The 21,474-nt window shown below is 39.1% G+C and overlaps 1 protein-coding gene and 1 long non-coding RNA gene across 2 annotated transcripts in view; one reads left to right on the top strand and one right to left on the bottom strand.

Annotated features, from left to right (window-relative positions):
- Positions 1–21,474, top strand: part of PRTG (protogenin) — a gene marked incomplete at both ends in the record, with an annotated part of 115,539 nt that overhangs the window by 89,100 nt on the left and 4,965 nt on the right. Inside the window, 5 exons of the mRNA XM_080808438.1 lie at positions 11,319–11,414; positions 12,116–12,302; positions 12,984–13,111; positions 14,519–14,689; positions 20,327–20,509. Of these exons, the coding sequence (XP_080664564.1) occupies positions 11,319–11,414; positions 12,116–12,302; positions 12,984–13,111; positions 14,519–14,689; positions 20,327–20,509 (765 nt within the window). The remainder of the gene's footprint in view (positions 1–11,318; positions 11,415–12,115; positions 12,303–12,983; positions 13,112–14,518; positions 14,690–20,326; positions 20,510–21,474) is intronic.
- On the bottom strand, positions 14,319–21,301 carry LOC308345882. The gene is made up of 3 exons (XR_013967120.1): positions 20,696–21,301; positions 16,068–16,118; positions 14,319–14,676 (listed from the first exon to the last, which is right to left on the bottom strand). It is a non-coding gene; the product is annotated as an uncharacterized lncRNA (long non-coding RNA).

Genomic DNA, 21,474 nt, shown 5'->3' with positions numbered 1-21,474 from the left:
TTTAAATAAGTTGTTGTAATGTAGTGCTTCTCGTGAATTCTAAAGGAGGCATAAATAAATAACAGGACCGTGTTTATCACTGTGATTGAGGAGGCTGATATTTCGCTGGCTTGAGCTTCCCACTTGAGAAGAAATTGAAGGTTGGTTTCGAGCTGTCTACCTGCATCTTTCCCATCTTGTAAGCATGCTTTTAACTGCCGAGGGCTGAGATTGGGAGGAGTGGTTATCAAACCACAGATGTTTTTGCAATGAAACTGTGCACCTCCGACCAAGTCGCTGTGGTTCAGGAGATGATAGATGGTATTTCCATGTTGCCTCACAAAAGGGTCAAAATGGCATGGCAAGCCCATGACAGTGAAACAGAGAAATGTTAGTCCTGGAAGGAAATTTATTTCATGGCTTCGGGGGAAGTTTGGTTGTCGTGAATAGGCTCTCTCTGTCAGTCTATAAAAATATTGTTTGTAAGGCAGTGATGTATGTGGGACAGACAGTGTAAGTGTGTTGGCAGACAGAGCAGCTACTTAAACAAATGCTAACCCAAGTACAGTATTGTAAGTCAAGTCCTGGATGTTTTTAGGGTAAGGATTGTTTGCGATAGAAATATCAATATAATTAAAGTAACTTATTCTGCATATCCCCCCATTCTAACACATTTTTTAATCTTACAATTCTGAATTTTTATAATCAGTGTTTATTCATTATATTCACTTTTAAGTAATTCAGGAACATGAATGTGGACCAGATTTATTAGTACTGTTCACAGACAGCTCTTATAAATTGGGGACAGTTAAGCCACTGCCTTTTTCTCCTCCCTACCCCATAGGAGATAACAGCCACTGGCATAAATCCATTAACTGATTATGTGGTGGAGAGACTCAGTGGCTGTGCTCTCTCAATTTGCAAAATTGGACCAATGAGGTATCTTTTTTTCCACAGGGATTCACAAAAGGAAAGGAGTATCATAAGAACAGAACATAAAAGATTAAAAACGGTGTTTGTGAGAGGTTTCGTTTTGCAGGGTTTGGATGTAAATCGGATTCATTTGAGGCAGTGTTCAAGTAGAACTCTTCAACACCAAATATTTCTTATCCAGACAACCTCAAGTAATGCATTTGTCAAAAATGAAGAATACTTTTTACAAGAAGTCTTGAAAGCTTGATAGATGTATAAAAATGAAATCACATGTTCAAAAAATAACATGACCAAAATATTAGTGAACACAATATGATTGAAAAAGCATTTGCTTCTGGATCTTGCAAAAGCAGTCTGAGTTTTTTTGTGTGTGTTGGGGGGGGTGTTGTTAAAATAGAGATTATGAGTAGGGTTTGCTTATTTTGGTAGGAAACTGATTCTCAAATGTCACATGCAAAGAACTTTCTTCTAAGTTATCCTAAACTCCGTAGGAGAAGGGATGTTTTCGCTGGGAGTAAGAGTTATTTGTCTTAAGGCCCTTCAGGGGTGCTGAACAAAAGGGACTGAGTCATTTCAGGTTTGGACAAATACTCTACCATCAGCTTCCATAGAGACTTGTTACACAGAACACAGGGAAATTTGGGGAGCGGGGGATTGCCCCCTCCCATCTGCCGTTGTGTCTACTGTACACTCAGATATTCTGTATTATTACAACAGGTTTGTAACATTTTGGCATAGTGATCATTAACAAAAATCCTTTAAATTTATAATGGATATGAAAGATGTTTATCATTCACAATCCTTTATGGAAATGCAGTTTATAAACAAAAGAAGAAAGAAATTTTAATCTGGGCTTTAAGTAAAATTTACATTCTTTTAAGCAAAAACCCGTTTTTAAGTCAGTATACTCACACGTTCATGTCAGGCATTGTTTTAATCATCATGAATTAACCTTTTCCATTCTAATGTATGTCTGATGATAGAAGACAAAGAAATCACCGGAAAGAAGCCTGCTTCTCTAATCTCTCTCACTGGGGTTTCTCTCTCAGAGAGGAGAAACCTACAATCTAACGACATTTGGATAACATTGTTTGCATGTGATTTGTGTTTTTGTTACTGTGCTTAAACACCATTTTTAAAAGCAGAGTATTTCACTCTGCTTTCCTTTCCCACCCATCCCCCTTAGCATTTTTCCTGCTCCTCTGCGGCTGGACCAGACTTGATCTGGCCCCAGATCCTGTGTCAGAGGCCGTGACCCAGGTGTCGGAGCAGTCATGCTGTTGGCCTCTTCTCTGAATAATTATATGGGGTGGGGGGTATTGTGTTGGAGGGACAGGCTTGGGGGCAGTGCAGTCACCTCTGGCTAGCCAGACCAAGGGGCTCTCCAGTCAGACCACAGGGGAACAATGGCCCTGAAAAGGCTCGCACAAAACCTCGTAACACAAAAGATTAAATTAAAAATGGACATTGGGCCAGATTCTCAGTTTCTTCCTTCAGAATCTCACCTTTCTCACTGATTCTGAGCACTTCCTAATTTAACATTTCCAAACTTTACATGTGGTGATATTATATCAGCAAACTTTCAGGTTGTTACTTACCTCTGTATAGTCTAATTAGTTTGACTTCTTGAATGCTTTATAGCCATCTTAATGGCTTTGTGGTTAACATTAGCAAAGCTCTCTATAGTGGTGTTTTAAGCGAATAATTTAAAGTGGTTCGTAGTGATTTTTAAAGTAATGCTTTGTATTTTCTTAAAATATTTTACTAAACATGTTCCATGTCTAAATCAAACCAAGTGGCAGGAACTGTCCCAAAGTAGATGTAATTGCTTTATGTTCCTTTTGGTCCTTGGAAGACTTCCCCCCACCACCTGAGAAGTTTTCCTTAGAAGGATAGGGCATAAGACTCATTGAGTCTTATTTAGATTTGGATTTTAGAAATGATGTCAGAGGAGGCTTTATAGATGTAAGGTAAAAGTTTTCTCATGGTCCTGACCTCAGGTGTTTTCTTAGTTTTATCTACCTTGACCTGTCCACTCTAGCCCCGCTCTTTTCAAGGGTTCTGGAGTGTCACCAACACAGCAGCTGAAGGAAACAAAGGCCTGGTTTTCATGACCCCAATACTCTCTCTTTTTTGTTGGTCCATAGCTAAATACTTTGTAAATAATAGTTTTCTATTATGCATTTTCCAGGAAACCAAACTTCTAGAAGTGTTAGTATTACAACAAGGAATCCATAAAGTTTGAATTGATGTCTGTCAGTTTTGCCATCTGCGTTCTAATTCTTTACTATCTTATTACCAAAGCCATTCACAACAGAACAGGTAGAAATACAGGAAGCAAAATAACTACAAATTCTACCATATAGAGCTAAATACTACTGTTAACACTTTGGCACACATCAGAAAATAGTGCATTTCTATTTTCATTCTCCTTTATCACTCTATCACCACTGTTACCACATCCTTGCTGCTTAAGTCCATGTTTTCTGCTACCCCCGCAACCCCACCCTTTCCTGATGAGTTTATTCTGTTAAAAGACCTAGATACCAGATGTCACTTTTATCCTCAGTGACATCCCTGTAGCGCTAGACATCGTCTTCTCATGGCTCCCGTGATACCTTCCCAGTTCTCCTTGTGACTCTTTAACACCACTTCCCATCTCACACCCAGGTCTCCAGTCCCTGCTGGTACCCTGTCCTTTGGTTACAGGACGGCTGACTGTGGTTCTCTGCCCTCGCTGCCAGCTCAGCCCACACTTTCTCACCCACGATCAGCTCCCCTTGACTTTCCCCCGCATCTCCGATGCCGCATGTCATTGGCTCTGCATCTCTTCTTCCATTTCTGTTGGTTCACCCGGGCTGGACACTTGGAGCTTTCTGACTCTGATGAGTATCTTCTCTCAACAATCCCATTTACTAAAGCCATCTCTTAATGTCTATATAACAAAATCCACGCCGGCTAGCCTGGTTCTTAAACCTGAGATCTACCCACAGCCTAACTTTTCTATGTGACCTTCACTCATGTACTTACCGTCTCTTCCCTGTTACTCATCCCTGATCTACACGTTCCTGTCCTCAAGCCTTCACTTACACTCTTCCTTTGTCCTTAATCTCTTCTGTTCACATGCACTACTCCCATGAAGCCCTCCTTCACACAATAAAAAACTACCAGTAACTTTTCCTTCTTTTGAATTCCGTTAGTCTTAACAAATCTCTTCACAGTAGTTATTCCTGTCTTGCACGATATTTACTTGTACTTTGTCTTAGGGTCCCTGATACACTGTTACCTGAACAAATTTGAAGACAACCGATAGACTTCAATTTGCTAATCTTAAAGACGAGGAAACTGACTTCCAGGGGACTGCATTTGCTCAAAGCTCAAAGCAGCCCTCTCCTCTGAATTTACTTACTTAGCACTGGAAAGCACCTACTTAGTGTGCTTTTCTAAAAGCAAGTTACAAATATAAATCCATCGAATCCTCATTTTATAGATGAGGAAACTCAATTTTTAAACCCAAGTAGTCTGGTTCCAGAGTCTGTCCTTTAGTCACCATGCCAGCCTGCCCTTCTGCCTGAGAGGGAGCAGGGGTCATGTGATGCTGCTAGTAATTATTTCCTAACTAAAGGTATTCTTATCAGTATATTATTGTTACAGAATGGCACTCTTGGAGATACTTTATGTGGATTAATTCATTTCCTCTTCCCAACACCCTTGAGAGGTAGATTGTTATCATCATCATTACCCATCTTACGGATGGTTTTAACAAAGGTACGGAGGGTGAAAATAACTTCTGCAGGTTGCACAGTAATTACCTAGCTGGATCAGAATCCAGGAAGCCTGGGGCTGGCGTCTGAGACATTCACTGTTGTGCTAAACTGTCTCGGAGCTTCCAAGTAGTGCTGAGTCATTAGGAAAGTTGTCTTTTGTTTGTCTCAGCCTCCTTCTCTGTAGAGGTCAGATGACAAGAGCAATGATCTAGCTCAAAGGGTTTTTGAAACTCCATGGGAAATATGTATATATATGACAAATACTGATTCAAGGCACCCTTCTTCCTTTTCACTGCTTTGCTTTTCATGCAGCCCTTCTTTTGACGAAACTTAAGCAATCACCATACGTCTCAGCTCCCACCTTCAGTAGATGGAGGAGTGGGGCCATCACTCTCCGTACAGGCACACAGATGCCATCTAGTGGTAGAGAAGGGAAGTGCAAGTTACTGGGATGAAACCCTGGAAGGCATGGGTTTTCTGTTGTTTTGTGGTCTTTGGGAACATGTTGCAAAGAAAATTAGGTATATTATACCAAAGTTTTTTGTAGGTTACTTAGGTTGTATAAAGATACAGGTAATTCACTATTGTTGTTAAATCAGGTGCTTTTAGGATGGAATTTAGGTCCTTGATCAGTAATCTTTAAAAGACCTTGCATTGCAGAGAATCTGATTTTATTGAACTTTTTTCTTGTTCTCATTGCAGTCATTGAGGGTAATAAATACTGAATTGTTAAAACTGGATGTAATTAACAGAGTGAAAGAATTTGTTGTTTCCATCTGCTTGCTCTTGCTAGTGCTAGCTCTCATACTTCCATATTTCCATTTCATGAAACAATCTACTGTTCTTCCATTAGGGAAGAAATCTGTTATGTTGTTTTCTAAAACTTTCATGTCATCAGCGAGTTTGTTAGCAGATGGGAGATTATTAAATGAACATGGAAGACGTGGGCGAAGGTGGATTTGAAGCTGAGAGGATTATACACCATGTGACATGGTTGCCAAAACAGCAAGCATTCTTAGTGGCCATAAAATACAGAACACAGCTCCTTCAAGCATGAATACAAGGCAGACACACACTTGGGAGCCTTTGCCTGCTCCACAAACCAAGGAACATTAATGAGGACAGAGAGCAGTTAGAGCTCAGCTTTAGTATTTGCCAACAGCTAACTTACTGACATTCTGAATTCCAGACCTTGCTTGTATGAATGAACATCCTTGATGGTTTTTTTGCCATGATTCCAAATTTAAGTGTATGGTATATTTGGTAGTACCCTTTCTGTTCTCCTGAGCAACTTCCCTCATTATAATAATAACAATAATAACATTATATCTCTACTAATTATAGGAACTATACAAATTCCTTAATAGCCAGGCTTTCATTTAACACTCTTAAAATCCCTATCAGGGATAATTTGTCTATTTTCCAAATAAAAATAAGCCAGGCTTAGAAAACTAAAAAAATATGCTCTCAAGGCTATACATTTAGTAGATAATATTTACAGAATATTCATTTATCAGTCTGTACTCTGGTAGATTAAAATTAAAAGCACAAGTTATGGCTTTCTTTTTTAAAATTTTTATTTCATTTTTTAAAAAAATTTAATGTCTGCACTTAGCATGGGGCTCAAACTCACAATCCCGAGATCAAGAGTCATACGCTCTTCCAGCTGAACCATCTAGGCTCCCCAACAGTAATAGCTTTCTAATTGCTGAGTCTTCATACAGTGTCTGACTTTTAGTAGGCATTTGGTAAATGTTACTGGATACCTGTATACTCTTTCTTGGCCAGTCAGACTTCTAGTTTTGATTTCTCTTCATGTGAAACAAAGTCAAGTGGAAAAGTTAGTGATGAGAATGAATCAGAAAGGAAAGAAGGTGAGGCAAATCCTAGAGCCAGAGGAGAAAAGAGAAGGAGTGCTACCATAGCAGTATTTGAGGAAGGAGATCTTCATTTTTTGGCCAAAGGTTGACTCCATAATAAAGGTACAGGTTAATTTGGCTGGGACCACAGTTATGGTAACCTAAGCTGACACTCACTAGAGTTTGTGTTAAATTAATCTGAGCTTACTTTCCTGGCCTTCCATCTTTATATATTGCTAAATCTTTAAGTTTAACCATAAAGGCAAATACTACCTATTGGAGCCATCACTCCTGAGACCTTTAAGAATTAGCCCCAATGAGCGATTTTTATGCTCCTTGTGTTGAGTTTGGAAGGAAATGGGACCAACTCTCTCCCCTCTTTTCATTTCTCCTTTTTCCCCTCACTGGTTTTTGGGAAGGCCTGAACAATTCTTTGTGGCTGCTTTTCCTGACTCTGCTGTTTTCCCCATAAACCACATTGCCTAAGTCTGCTGAGTCTCATGTAACCAAGCACCACAGACGTGGCAGTCCTTGACTCAAGAAGGGCTGTTAGCAGGCCTTGGAAACTGTATGTACAGGCTCCCTGTAGCATTTCACAGTGCTGAGGCTGGGTCTCTGCTTTGTCCTTTATGCATTGGAGGGTTTTCTCAGAACTCTAGAGTTTTAGGACTTGTGCTCTTATGCTAAGGTACATTATCTGTGCATTTAACTATATTGAATATGTTGGTCCTAAACTCTGATTTCTTACTCTGTATCTTTAATTTTATTAATTGTATAGTTTTGTTTTCTTTCTTAGCTTGTAACTCTTGCCGTCTGAGAGTGCTCATCTTAACATTAGTCCAGGGCTCTGGTGTGTCCCCTGGGTCCATGACATCACATCTCTAACAAATTGATGCATGAACATGAGCCTTGTTGTTCTGAGGTCTCTGGATTAACCAACCAAAATAATGTCACTAGACTTTGAGGCTGGAGGCCTATTTCTCAGAGCCTGAGAGGAGCAAATGGTAAATGCTCATGGCTCACTGCTCAGCTTGGCCCCCAACCTGGCACTTTAATTTTGTTAAACGAGATTCTTTGAAGAGCATAGTTGATCCCATGTGAACGTTAAATGGGCTTTCCCTCTCCTTTATTTTTTCCCACTAAAATGGTTTTAAAAATTATCCTGTCTCTTGTTGTACTTTTTGTGTATGGATAGAAAGGAATCTCATGCACCTGATATACTTGATTTGCCAGCCTGATGGTTTGCCTTTTCCTGACCTCATAGAAACGAGCAGGCGAAGGAGCCCAGCCTGGGAGGTCGTTGCTCCGGTGACTTGGATGATTTCCAGATGGGCACCAGAAAAGCTGGGCTGTTACCATGCTGAGTGGGTTGTACAAGGGCTAAGTGTGCTCTTCTCTCATTGTCTCAGGACACATACGTTGCTTCTCGTCAACCAGAAAAGGTTGATTTGGGGTTTAAAAGTTAATGTAAGCAGCTTATTTTTTAAAGATGAAGGGAAAATGAAGAATCAATTTTAGGACTAAAAATAAATAACCATTCCAGAGAAATATTCATGAAGTGTTAATTGATTGTTTGCACAGTGGAAAAAAAGATTAATCTTTCCACCCATACTCATAACATCATCAAAATCTGCTTTCGGTGAGAGTGGCTGTATCCGTGTCTGGCTCTCTGACAATGCGAGCTACTTGGGACAAACTCTGTCTCATCCCTCTTTTTCTGTATTTCCTAATTCCTGGCGCAATGCCCCACACTCAGTAGGCTTTCCTAAAGATAAGTTTCTGATTGAGTAGAGACAGAATAAAGAAATACATTTGAAGAACTCAACGGCAGAGAGCCAAGTGAATTCCATATGTACCCGTTCAGAGGGAGTATTTGTAAGCTAGCACTCAGGATTCAGTTGCCTCATGAGTTCAACAATATGTTAGAAGAGAAGAGAGATGAACACAGATTCAAATTAGGTTGCCGTTAATCTGAACAGAAGTCCTTGAATCTTAGAATTTCAGTGCTTACTGTTGGAAATCATCTGAGTAATGAAGTCCAAATGTATTTCTGTGTTTGTTTTCTGTAGTTATTTTATAAAACGTTTAAAAATATTTCTGTTTTAGAGTTCATTATAAGGAGACAAAGTTACCTACTGTAACAAAAGCACATGTGATAGAAATATCAGCAAGTCCTTGGTTTAGCTTCGTGTAACACTAGAATGCTACTTAACACTGTGGTACCACCGTTTATAGAATGGGAAGAACATTGATAGAATTTTGTGTTACTCATATATCATTTTCTATAGTATAATTGAATATTAGCCTTCCTACTTCCTATCTAAAAAGTATAGAAATGTCCTAAGTTGTATAAATTTTTTTCTTCTTGTGATTTTAATTTTGTTAAAATGAATAGAAATTCGTTAAAACAAATAAAAAATTTGTATTTTAGGACATCCTTTTAATGCATTTTAATATTAAATAATAGAATATCAGTTTTTAAAATATGCAGACTCTTAAAATTATTTTAGAAACTTTAACAAACTTCATATTTTATTTTTGAATTTTTAAAATTTATTACTATTTTTAAAGTTTATTTACTTTAAGCAATTTCTACATCCAATGTGGGGCTTGAACTCACAACCCCGAGATCAAGAGTTGCATGTTCCCCCAACTAAACCAGTCAGGCACACCCCTATTTTTGGATTTTTAAATGTTTAAATTCGCTCTAGAATTATTTTTATCCTTTTATTCTAAGTTTTTTGCACATTGGATCTATCTTTCAAGGATGATTTTTTTCCCTTATGAAGTATTGGATCTATTTACGTTTATTATTATTTAGAGAAATGTAATATAGAAATATATTAAAGTTAGAAATATACCATATAATCCAGCAGTCCCACTTCTGGTTATATATCAAAAGGTAATGAAACCAGTATCTTGAAGAGATAACTGCTCCCATGTTCATTACAGCATTATTTGTAATAGCCAAGATACAAAAACAACCTAAATGTCTGCTGATGGGTGAATGGACAAAGAAAATAATGGTCTATACACACGATGGAATATTATTCAGCCTTTAATAAGGAAGGCAATTCAGCCATTTGCACAACGTGAATGAGCCTAGACGATGTTATGCTAAGTGAAATAAGCCAGATGCAGAAAGACAGTTACTGCATGATTTCAATAATGTATGGGATCCAAAATAGTTGAACCCATAGAAGCAGAGAGTAGAACAGTGGTTGCCAGGGGCTTCAGGGATGGAGGATATGAGGAAGTGTTGCTCATGGGTGCGAGGTTGTACTTATGCAAGATAAATAAGTTCTGGAGATCTGATGGATAGCATGGTGATGATACTCATCGATACTGTATTATAAACTTGAGATTTACTGAGATCTTGTTTTCAAGCCCATACCCACACAAAAATGGTTACTGTGTGAGACGATAGGATATGTTTGTTAGCTTGATTGTAGAGATCACCTCACAATGTACACATATGTCAAACATCATCTCATATACCTTAAATATATACAGCTTATGTTCATCAACTATACCTCAGCAAAGCTGGGGGGAAAATACATTATTTCTCAATAGTATTTATTTTTGTCCCAAGCAAGTACTCGGTAATTAAATGTTATCATAAGTAGTTATATTTGAATGTATTTATATCATTAAACTTCTCAAAATATGTCCTAAAACGTGTCATTTAAAATTTATAACTAGGGGTGCCTGGGTGGCTCAGTGGGTTAAGCGTGGCCTTCGGTTCAGGTCATGATCCCAGGGTCCTGGGATCGAGCCCCACATCGGGCTCCCTGCTCAGCGGGGAGCCTGCTTCTCCCTCTCCCTATGCCTGCTATTCCAACCACTTGTGCTTAATCTCTCTGTGTCAAATAAATAAATAAAATATTTTCAAAAAATAAAATGTATAACGTTATTTCCTCAAAAACTGAAAAATTTTTGTATATATCTGAGGGACTTTGGGTTTCCTATTTTGACAGTTAATGAGCACCAGTAGAGGGAGCTCCAACTCCTCTTTCTTGGTGAATTTAGCTGTTGGCCTGAAAATGGGTTAATGGAAAGGGTACCCATAGAAATAAACTTAAATAACACATGGTTGTAAAACTTTTTAAAGTTACTAAAGGATGACAATCATAATTGTCTTTACCTTTGAGGGGGAAAATAAGCTCACTTTGATTTCCCTTCTTAAGGTAGCTAACCCTCCAATAACTATACAAAAAATTTCTATGTAGTCTAACGTCTTAGAAGTGATCCCTCAGGCAGCCCCCAAGGCTTTTAGGATCAAGAATCTATCTCTGGTCAGTTGAGGAGGGGGGCGGAGAGTATTGGTGTTAATGTTATTGTTTGAAGAGAGATTAAGTAAAATTGTAAGTAACTGGTAGATAGTCATAGTAGCAATGTCACACGAAGGTGCATTGCTGAGTCACTATGTAGGATAGGAAAAGGAAGAAAATCTCATTTTACTTTAAACTGTTAAATATCCAGAAGATATTTCTTTTTTAAGATTTTTATTTACTTATTTGACAGACAGAGATCACAAGTAGGCAGAGAGGGAGGCAGAGAGAGAAGGGGGGAAGCAGGCTCCCTGCTGAGCAGAGAGCCCAATGTGGGGGTAGATCCCAGGACCCTGAGATATGACCTGAGCCAAAGGCAGAGGCTTAACCCACTGAGCCACCCGGGCGCCCCTGTATCCAGAAGATTTTTAAACCAAACTCTGCAAAGGCTCTGGACGGCTGATATCTAGAGGCCTGGACCAAATTATTACCTGTCAGTTTCTTTATAGACCCCAGAAGAAAGTACCACGTGAGGCTGCTGGCTTACAACAACATAGAAGATGGCTATCAGGCAGATCAGACAGTCAGCACTCCGGGATGCGTGTGTAAGTAAGGGTTACGGTACCACGTTTCACTCTGTAAGGCGCACAGGCCTTGTTCTTCTCTTCCTTCTGTAAATTTAAGTCTCATTACTCCTTGGAATCCTTGGTGCTTTTCTATCTTCCATGGCACCTAACATAGTTATTTTGAACAAGTACATGCTCAGAATAAATTTTAAGTGAGGTGTATTTAATTATAAGAACCTATTTTACTTTTGCAAACAAAAGACCTTCAGAAATTTAACTGGGAAAAATAATCCTGAATACCTGTCTGCTCTAATCTTGAGGCTATTTATTTCCTTCCAATTACTTATACTTATTTACAATTCCAATTACTTCCAATTACATATTTCCTTCCAATTACTATTCAGTTTTCTGGTGCTAAGACCTGTTTGGTTTTATTGCTACTGAAGAGGGTGTCAGTTTAGTTTTAAGTCCATTGGTGGCCTTCTGAATGTCTTGGGCTAGTAGTCTGTCTTCTCGGTGCTTCTCTTTTATAATCTAAGTATTAATATTTGATTCCTTATCTAATGTATGGAAGAATTGCTCAGAATTGAATGATAAACATCTCTAAATGTATCCATGAACCTCTTAAATGAAAAAAGGACCTCAAGTCAACTAGTAGGGTGGGGAATTGTGATTTTATCATTTTACCACTTTCTATAGTGATATGCAGTGCAGTAAATTAACATTGTCTTTTTCAATAGCTGTTCGTGATCGCATGGTTCCCCCTCCACCGCCACCCCACCATCTCTATGCGAAGGCTAACACCTCATCTTCCATCTTCCTGCACTGGAGGAGGCCTGCGTTCACCACTGCGCAAATAATTAACTACACCATCCGCTGTAACCCTGTCGGCCTGCAGAATGCTTCTTTGGTTCTATACCTTCAAACGTATGTAGCTTCTGTTAATGGTGGTTTTCTTTGCTCTTTTGCCCACTCGCACTTATTTCTTACCATCTTGGGCCAGCATGACATTTAGCTATGAGAACCTGTTTCAGGACTTACCTTACTTATAAAATGGCTGGGAGTTTGGCATCTTTGCCATCAGTTCTGAAAACTGCATCTTCTGACATTCAGTTTCTATAAATTAATATTATTATTTTTTGGTTCCTCAGCCTCATGCAACAAGATTAGGCAAGAAGTTATTACTATTTTCAACTGGCTAAACTTAGCATGTTTAAAGGAAAAAATAAAAGACCACTTTCATGCTGGCATCAAAAAATAAAGCTTATTCTGTTTTCTTGGATATAGTTAGAAAAATCCCCATCATTATGGTTTAAAAGAATGATATGACTTACAGTATTTTAGAGGAAATCCCTTTGTATTGGGATATTTCCAAACTGCTATTCTAATCTATTTCATAGGTTCAGAGAGGCAATTTGTAGGCTAATTTCTATAGGATAATACCAAATATTGTATTTTAATAGAGGACATTTTTTTAGTCTAAAAAATTGTTTTTAAAGAAAATGAGGTGATAATAACAGGATACTTACCTAAATTGACTGGAAATACTGATAATCTTTTAGAAACAATGTACTACCAGCATTAACAACTTCATTACTCATTTTATAGTTCAGAAACTCACATGTTGGTTCAAGGTCTAGAACCAAACACCAAATATGAATTTGCCGTACGACTGCATGTGGAGCAGCTTTCCAGCCCCTGGAGCCCCGTTGTCTACCATTCAACACTTCCAGAAGGTACAGGCATTTATATAAATGTTTAAAAAATAGATATGTCCCTTTAGGAGCATCTGGGTGGCTCAATTGGTTGAGCATCTCCCTTTGGCTCAGGGTCCTGGGATCGAACCCGTGTCAGGCTCTCTGCTCAGCAGGGTGTCTGCTTCTTTCTCTCCCTCTGCCTCTCTACCTGCTCATTCTCTCTCTCTCAAATAAATAAATAAAATCTTAAAAAAAAATAGATATGTCACTTTAAAGAAGATACTACCTAGTTACTACCCTGATTGACATGTATGCATTTGTTTTGTTTTTTAACTTTTAAAATGTATTTTCTTTTATTATAGTAAATGTTTATTCCTCTCACTTTATAGATTACATAAGCTAGTAGGCTTTAATTTACTGTCTCTTTGGGGAACCACTACATTTTCTAAAATCAAGTGTGCTGTTCAAGACTGTACCCACGTAATTTAAAATGGAAGTAAGTGAATAGTGTATTTAATGATGTTGGGAGCCCATGTTAGAAGTAATGCGTGTGGTGGCTTGAGGCTGTGCACAGTGTGGTGGTTGGAATATCTGATCGAGCACCCTTTCTGGAGCTTCTCTGTGCCACTTACTAAGGTATTTCATGTCTGTGGACCTGCATTTCCTTTCTCTAGAATGAGGGTGAAGGAGTAGATGATCTATGTAAGGACCCTCGCAGCTCTAGTCTAATTATGCTGAGAGAGAGCAAAGGAAAGACACTGAATTCAGCAAGCATAGGGCCTCTTGGCTGTGGTTTTGGCTATGTTCCATATTTGATGTGGTACCAAAACCCAGCCCAGCTCTTCGCACTTTTAGCTCCTACTAAACATGTGGTCAACTAAAATCCCAAGACTTGACTGCTTTTGCAGATATAAAGACTTAGTCTAAGGTCTCTCCTGTGAACCCACCGATTCACAGCTTTTTGGAGAATAACTGAATGTTTTGGTGTCAGAAGTATTTTCTTCAGTGGCTTCCTAGATCAGGTGAAATATATATTCTGTATGTTTTAGTAAGAAATGTAGTTTAGATTCAATACCTAATGTGGTGTTGCTTGTGGAATTGTAAACCTTTCCAGTTATCAGGTTGGCAAAACAATATCAAAAGCTCTAGGAATTCTTACACAATTTGACTTAGTGATTCTCCATCTAGGAATCTACCATCTCCCCCCCCTTTTTTTTGATGTTTTAAACATTATAAAAATGAAATTAGCTCTCAGAAAAAGAAGAAAAAATAGTGTTTTACTCTTACCACTAATGATCTGTAAAAGCTGTGATTCTGAGATGTTTTGATAGTGGTTTCTAGTTTTTCACACTCTTTTCCCTGAATTTTCAGTCTATTAGCCAGGTATTTGAGTGTTTATCACCGTTTAATCCTGGTAACAACAGTATTTCCTCCATGTGTGTGCAGCCCCGGCAGGCCCACCAGTTGGAGTAAAAGTGACGTTGATAGAAGATGACACTGCTCTGGTTTCTTGGAAACCACCTGATGGCCCAGAGACTGTGGTGACACGCTACACCATCTTGTACGCCTCCAGGAAGGCCTGGATTGCAGGAGAGTGGCAGGTCCTACACCGAGAAGGTAAATATGAGCATAAATTATCCAAGAGGATGAAAAGTAAGATTACTGACGATAAGGAAACAAACAGAAAGAAGGATCTAGCATTTGTTTTGAATTTAGGGAGTAACAAATTATAAAGGATTTGGGTTTTATTAGCAAAGCATTGGGAAACCATCACCATATTTTAAGCATGAGCATATGATACACATTCCAGGAAGATCACTCTTGACTGTTGTGACTAGAATGGGTTTGGTGCAGGAGGGATGGGTCAGAATAATGTAGAATCTAAGAAGTGACTATAGTGGCCCAGAACTATAGGCCTGGATTAGGATATTGAGGATTGAGATAGAAAGGAGAGGATGGTCAAAAGATAGCAGCTTAAGTAGAGAAAGAAAGCAAGCAAGGAAAGAAGAATTGTTATGGATGACTACTAGATTTCCGGTGGTGGTGTGTCTCGCAGTGAGGTAGCAAATGCTGGATGAAGATCTGGTTTAAGGGAGCAGACTTTTGCACTAATATGGTCCACATACAAATAAATTGGCCCACATGAATATCAGGGTCCCACTTAAGTACCTAATTCAAACATGCATGCTGGGAAAAGAACAGTTTGCTAAGCAATTAAAAGCTTTAGAAGGATTTCAAGAGGGTAATTTTTTGGCCATCTACATATTCTGAACACTTTTATAGTACTAGACATTTGTACCTATATTTTACCTTTTAAAAGGAATATTTACCTAATTAGGATGAACTTTAAAGATATGGATATAATTTAAAACTCTCTATGCAGTTGTAAAACATATGGTGACTTTTGTTGGAATTTTAATAGTCCTATATTCATGTTTTTCGTTATGCAGAATCTCCACCAAGTAATACTTTCTTAGTCACTGAACAGACTTGAAAGTAATAAGTACTTGCCAGCACAATTTTATATTTGTATCAGTTACCTATTGTTACCTAACAAACCGCTTTAAAAATTAGCCATGGTATTTTCTCACAGTGCTGTGAGTCAGCAATTTGGACTGGGATCAGCTGGACACTTCTCTTGGTCTCTCCTGAGGTCACTCATGAGACTGAAATCATCTCATGGTTTCAACAGAGTGTGAGTAGCTCAAAAACAGCAAGAGCGCGTTCCAGTGTCAGGAAGAGAGGGAGAAGCTGCACATAAAAAGCTTTGCAAGCCTCTGCTTGTATCACTTTGCTGATGTCCCACTGGGCAAAGCAAATCAGGTAGGGAAACCCAGAGTTAGTGTGGGAAAGGACTGCCCAGGGGTGTAGATAGATGGAGGTATGATTTATTTGCAACTATTAGTCTTACAAACTACCACAATATTCTTAAAATGTACAATTCACTTTTAGTTAATTCCAAAATGATTTATTGACACCTTTGACCCCGACTAACCTGATTTATCACATGAGCGCTTCGTCCCTTCAGCTCTTCATTTGTACCCGCCTAAAAAGAAACAGTATTTTGTTTTGGTTCCTTTTAATGCATTCATTTGTCAGTTTCAGACAAGGCTCAGAAAATAACATTTTGCCTCATTGATGACCCAGTAGTGAAGTGGATTGTAATTGCAGGTTTTTACACCTATGTAAGAATTTCTATCTATATCATCATGCATGAAAGGGGAAAAAAATCTATTTTTGTCATTATCCTACTTTTGTGATTTTAAGAAAAATTCTCAGCAAAAAACTATACCATCTTGTATGTGTCCTTTTTTATGGCTAATGCTAGTACTTCATCGAGGACAAAGTGAACAATATAGGTAAAAATAGTCTTTTTTTTTTTGAGAATAAAAAACATAAAGGGTTTGAGTCACCCACTTTTACTTTTATTTTGAAGATTTTGTGTCTAAGTAATCTCTACACCCAGTGTGGAGCTTGAACTCACAACCCCAAAATAAAACCCCAAATGAGCCAGACAGGTGCCCCTTGAGTCATTTTTTAAACCAAAAGCAAAAAAAATACATCATGGCATTTAAAGAAAAAAATAAAATGTAAAATGGTCTTTAATGTCTAATTATGGCAACTGTTGGAAAAGGTGAAAGTGTAGAAAAAGATGAGGAAAGAAGAAGGGGGAGAATATCAGTATTTCTTTCCTATGTATCTATTGATCTTCTATACATGTTTTGCTTATGCATATTTATGTGTATGATTAATTTACATATTTATTGCCAAATGGAATAAGGTAAAGCATTTTAAAAATGTTCCTGATGACCAGATGGTATCTGTGGCTAAAAGCATGCATGGTTAAAATGGTTGAGCAGTGATGTGACATGGAATTATACTTGTATGTACTTTGAAGTGAATCAGAAATTAACAGTCTTTACCTTCCTGATATGTAGTAAATTAGCACAAACTAGCCAATTATTTTAAAATCTAAAAGGCACTATATACAATCATGCCCTATACTACAGCAGTTCCTGAACTCTGGTCCTCATAGCGTGAGTTTCCCACAGTTGTAAAGATGCTCCTTCTTAAAAAAAAAAAAAAAATTATGTGACTAAACTTAGCCTAAATAAATATGCCATTTCCTCCTATTAGAGATGTAAATTGGAAATTAAAGTTCTTCAGTAAAGGAATTTAACTCAGCATTCGCCAAGTATCAGAATACCAATAGTAGGAACACACTCATTCATTAAATGAATGATTGAGTGATTACTGTGTGCCAGGCTCTTTTCTAGGCATTGGCAATACCACAGTGAACAAAACAATGTTCCTTCCCCATTGATGTTTGTATCACCAGTAACATACAAACATGTAGATATTCAGGTAGTGTTATAAGTGGTATTAAGAAAGCTGGGGGGTGGGGTGGGGAGAGAGAGAGTGATGGAGGTAGTAAGGTTAAGCCCTCTTGGAAGAAATGACTTCTAAATAGAGCCATGTGAATATTGGAGGATGTGCAAAGGCCTTGAAATGGAAGTATTCTTGGCATGTTAGAGGAACAACAAGGCGGCCAGGGAGGCCAGAGTGAGGGGAAGTGCAAGCAGTAGGAAATCAGGGGGGAGGAAACCAAGGGCAGATTTTTTAGACCACAGATTTTATTCTAAGGGAGATGAAAGACACTGGAGACTTTTGATCAGATTTACATTTTAAAAGGATTACTTTATCAACCACCTGAAAAACTGATTATAAGTTGGTAAGAGTAGAAGTTGAGAAACCACTGAATATGCAGGTGTCCACGTGAGAGTTAGTGGGCATTTGGACAAGAGTGATAACGAGGAAGGTAAAAGAAGCTAGTAGAACACAATTTGAAAGAATGACCTACAAGGTGTGCTGCAGATTGATGAGAAGCGTAAGGGGGAAAAAAGCTGAACCGTTGGGGGAAATCAAAGGTTTAGTTTTTAACATGTTAAATTTGAGATGTGTCCTAGATATCCAAGTAGAGAGGTTGATTAAGCAGTAGGAGTGTTAAGTTCATGGGAGAGGTATGGAAAGGTACACTAGTGGTATAACTAAGTGGATGATTTTTAAGACTTTGGAACTGGAAAACAATCACTTCCAGAATATAGACAGAAATGAGTTCTAAGACCACATTCTGGAGCACTTCTCCAACCTCAGAATCTTAACCCTGTGCTTTTTTATCCTCACTGAACACTCCTTTGGTGACAGATAGCTCATATTTTAATATAAGTTCAGTTGGCGTTTACTGAGAATTATCTTGTCCAAGCATTATGCCAGCCACCTTAAGCTGTTCAAATGTGAAAAAAATTTCTGTCCTTCAGAAGAGGAAGAAGGGAGAGTCAGAGGTGAGGAGGAAGACTCACTTTCGTTGAGTATATATACTTATGTCGGAGACTTGCCAGTGGTAGTTTATTTAATCCTTTCTAATAACTATATGAGGTGGGAATTATTGCCCCCATGAGGAAATTAAAGTTCAGTAATGTGCCCCAAGTCACAAATTACTTTGTTGGTAGCATGCCAGCATTTGATCAGCATTGATCCAACACTGAGGCTATTGTTCTGTCTGGTTTCTGAAACTCCTAAAATAGCTGAAGGTTCAGACACATATGAAAGGCAGGGAGCTGGCATCAACACAGTAAGTGAGATTGAGATAGCATGCTGAGTGAATAGAAGGACAGGCAGATCACTTTAATATTTGGGAACTGCTTTGAGTGAACTGCTTTTTTTCCTCATAGGGGAGCCAAAGTGTTAGTTTCCTTTTTTGTGTGAAAGAAGACTGTGGAAGGAAGGGGAGCACTTGCACACATCCACACAGCTCATCTGCGTATAAAACAAGAAATTTTTTGAGGCACCTTAGTTGGCTCATCAGTTAGATATCTGCCTTCGGCTCAGGTCATGATCTTGGACTTCTGGGATGGAGCCCTACATCGTCAGGCTCTCTGCTCAGTAGGGAGCCTACTTCTTCCTCTCACTCTCTCTCTGTGCTCACTCTTTCTCAAATAAATAAGATCTTTTCGAAATGAAAGGACTTTCAGTTTCAGGTAGGGACTGGTTTTTGCCAAACATTTTTAAAAATTAAATGTGAAGTATTCTATGCTAAAATGGAAACTCAGTTTATTTATATATCTATTGTGAGGAAGTTGAAATGTTCTTCCTTCTAGTTAACTGTAATACATCACAATACATCTTTGATTTTAATTCACCTGTGTGAGAACATGATAACTGTACAAACATTCTTCCTGATTCTAAATAAGGGTCAGTTTGTTTATTTAACAGTTGTGTACTCAAGTAGCTCACACTCTCTTCAGGCCAAGCTGAAACCAGAGAACATGAAAACAAGCCATGTTCAGCCCTCACGTAGCTGCTTGGTTGAGCTGCCTTACACCATGTGACCTCCCAGGTGGCCTCTGAATCATGACCTGAGCTCTGAGATTACCCCACATTTCACTGCATAGTGAAATATATGCTAGCAAGTGTAAGAGAATAGTCCAGTCTGGCCTGGAGGGGACTGCTACAAGCTATCGTAAGTTCTTCAAAGCTATTGCAAGGATGCTCTGAGTTGGGGAAAAAGTGAGGTGATGTCACCTGAGGGAAGCTAGGCTCCCTGTGAATATCGACTCATTTTTGCAGTCCGTGCCGAAATAACTTTGTGGTTGAATTCTGTTACACCTGCGTTCTTCACATTAGAGTTCATTCCTGGGGTGGGAGTCTCTTTTGTAAGAAAAGTACTTCAGGGCCGTGGCAGAACCAAGAACAGAAAGACCCCTCAAGGAATAGCAGTACACACACAGGAATCCTTCTTAGCCATCATGCCAACAGAGAAAATGCCTTTGATTCCAAATATCATATATAAATTCTGGTGATGGTAACTTTGGAGAGAAGTAGATTCTGGGCAGATTACCGGTAGTAGTTTTGGTAGATAATCAGAGGTCCAGGTCTTCAGCACTCTGAGGTTCCTATATAACATTGGCATTTTCCTTCCTATTTATTTCCAAGAAATTTTAGGTAATGATGGACCAGGGAGAAATATATTCATACTTTCAAAAATAATTGTGTTGTTTCTAATTTAAGAACAAGATCATCGGTCACACTGATTACCATAAGTAGTTAAAACATTTCTTTTTTTTTTCAGCTGCCATGAACATGGTATTCCTTTTATAATCAGAAGAATATTTGTTAAATAAAGGGTCATGATGGTGTGTTTGAAAGAATGAATAAAGATAAGGTTTACTTAATTAGTAATTGATCTATTTATAGGGGCAATAACCATGGCTCTGTTAGAAAACCTGGTGGCGGGAAACGTGTACATTGTCAAGATATCTGCATCCAATGAGGTGGGAGAAGGACCCTTTTCAAATTCTGTGGAGCTGGCAGTCCTTCCAAAGGAAACCTCTGAATCTAATCAGAGGCCCAAGCGTTTGGATTCAGCTGATGCCAAAGGTCTGTATGCCATTCTCACTGATCTCTCTTAGATCAGTGTTCCTTCCACTCTCCTGCACTGTACTGCTTCTCTCCCCACGGCAGCGGTGTCCCTGCACTTGGTTTCTTGAATTGTCGCCGGCGGTGCTGTCCGGATGCTGTGGGGCTACAGGCCATTCCTGGCACTTTACAGGAAAACAGACTTACCTCCAAATCAGCTCCGTTTCAGACCACTGTGTCCCAGTTACTCCTCTTCCCAGACAGACGAGCTACAGGGTCCAAAAACTGACGGCAGGAGGCTTCCAGAGAGGTTCCATGGAAATAAACAGCCGTGCTGGTTGTGGTGTTCAAGCAGAGAGCATGGTTTTCATTAAGAGTTGTTACCACAGAAAAACAGCCTTTCCGGAGAGAAAGTTCTCTGTCCAAAGAGCAGTTGGAAGTAGTGTCTTTAAAGAGGCACCCTCACTCCAGGGCAACTGTCCTGTCCCGAAGGAAGCCCCCCTCTGTGGTACAGGTCAAGACCCCTTCCTTTCCTTCTCTTCAGGGGGAATTCACTGGGGGCTTTAAATGGAGGAAATGCCAGCTGAACTCAACAGGATTAAGGGCTTAGAGCTCCTCAGAGGATAGTCATTCAGTGCCTCAGTGCGTGCGTGTGTGTGTGTGTGTGTGTGTGTGTGTGTGTGTGTGTGTTTTGTGTGTAGGGGGTGTTGAGAGAAGAGAGAAACAGGGAAGGAGAAGGAAAGAAAGGCAAGGCAGACAGGTTCAAGCATTGCAGTGAGGTAGCGGTGGCAGCTCCCTTATCATGGGAAAAGGAGAGCAAGGCTCATACTCACTTCTCAAATACCTGCTGCTCGGAGTGTCTAGGGACGAGCAGCATGAGTATTACCCAAGAGCTTGTTAGATGTGCAAAATCATGGGCCCCACCCCAGACATAGTGAATCAGAATCTGTATTTTAACGGATCCCCTAGTGATCGTGTGCACGTTA

The sequence above is a fragment of the Martes martes genome (assembly GCF_963455335.1).
Source record: "Martes martes genome assembly, chromosome: 7".
NCBI classification, from domain to species: domain Eukaryota; kingdom Metazoa; phylum Chordata; class Mammalia; order Carnivora; family Mustelidae; genus Martes; species Martes martes.
This window is presented reverse-complemented; position numbering and strand designations above follow the sequence as displayed.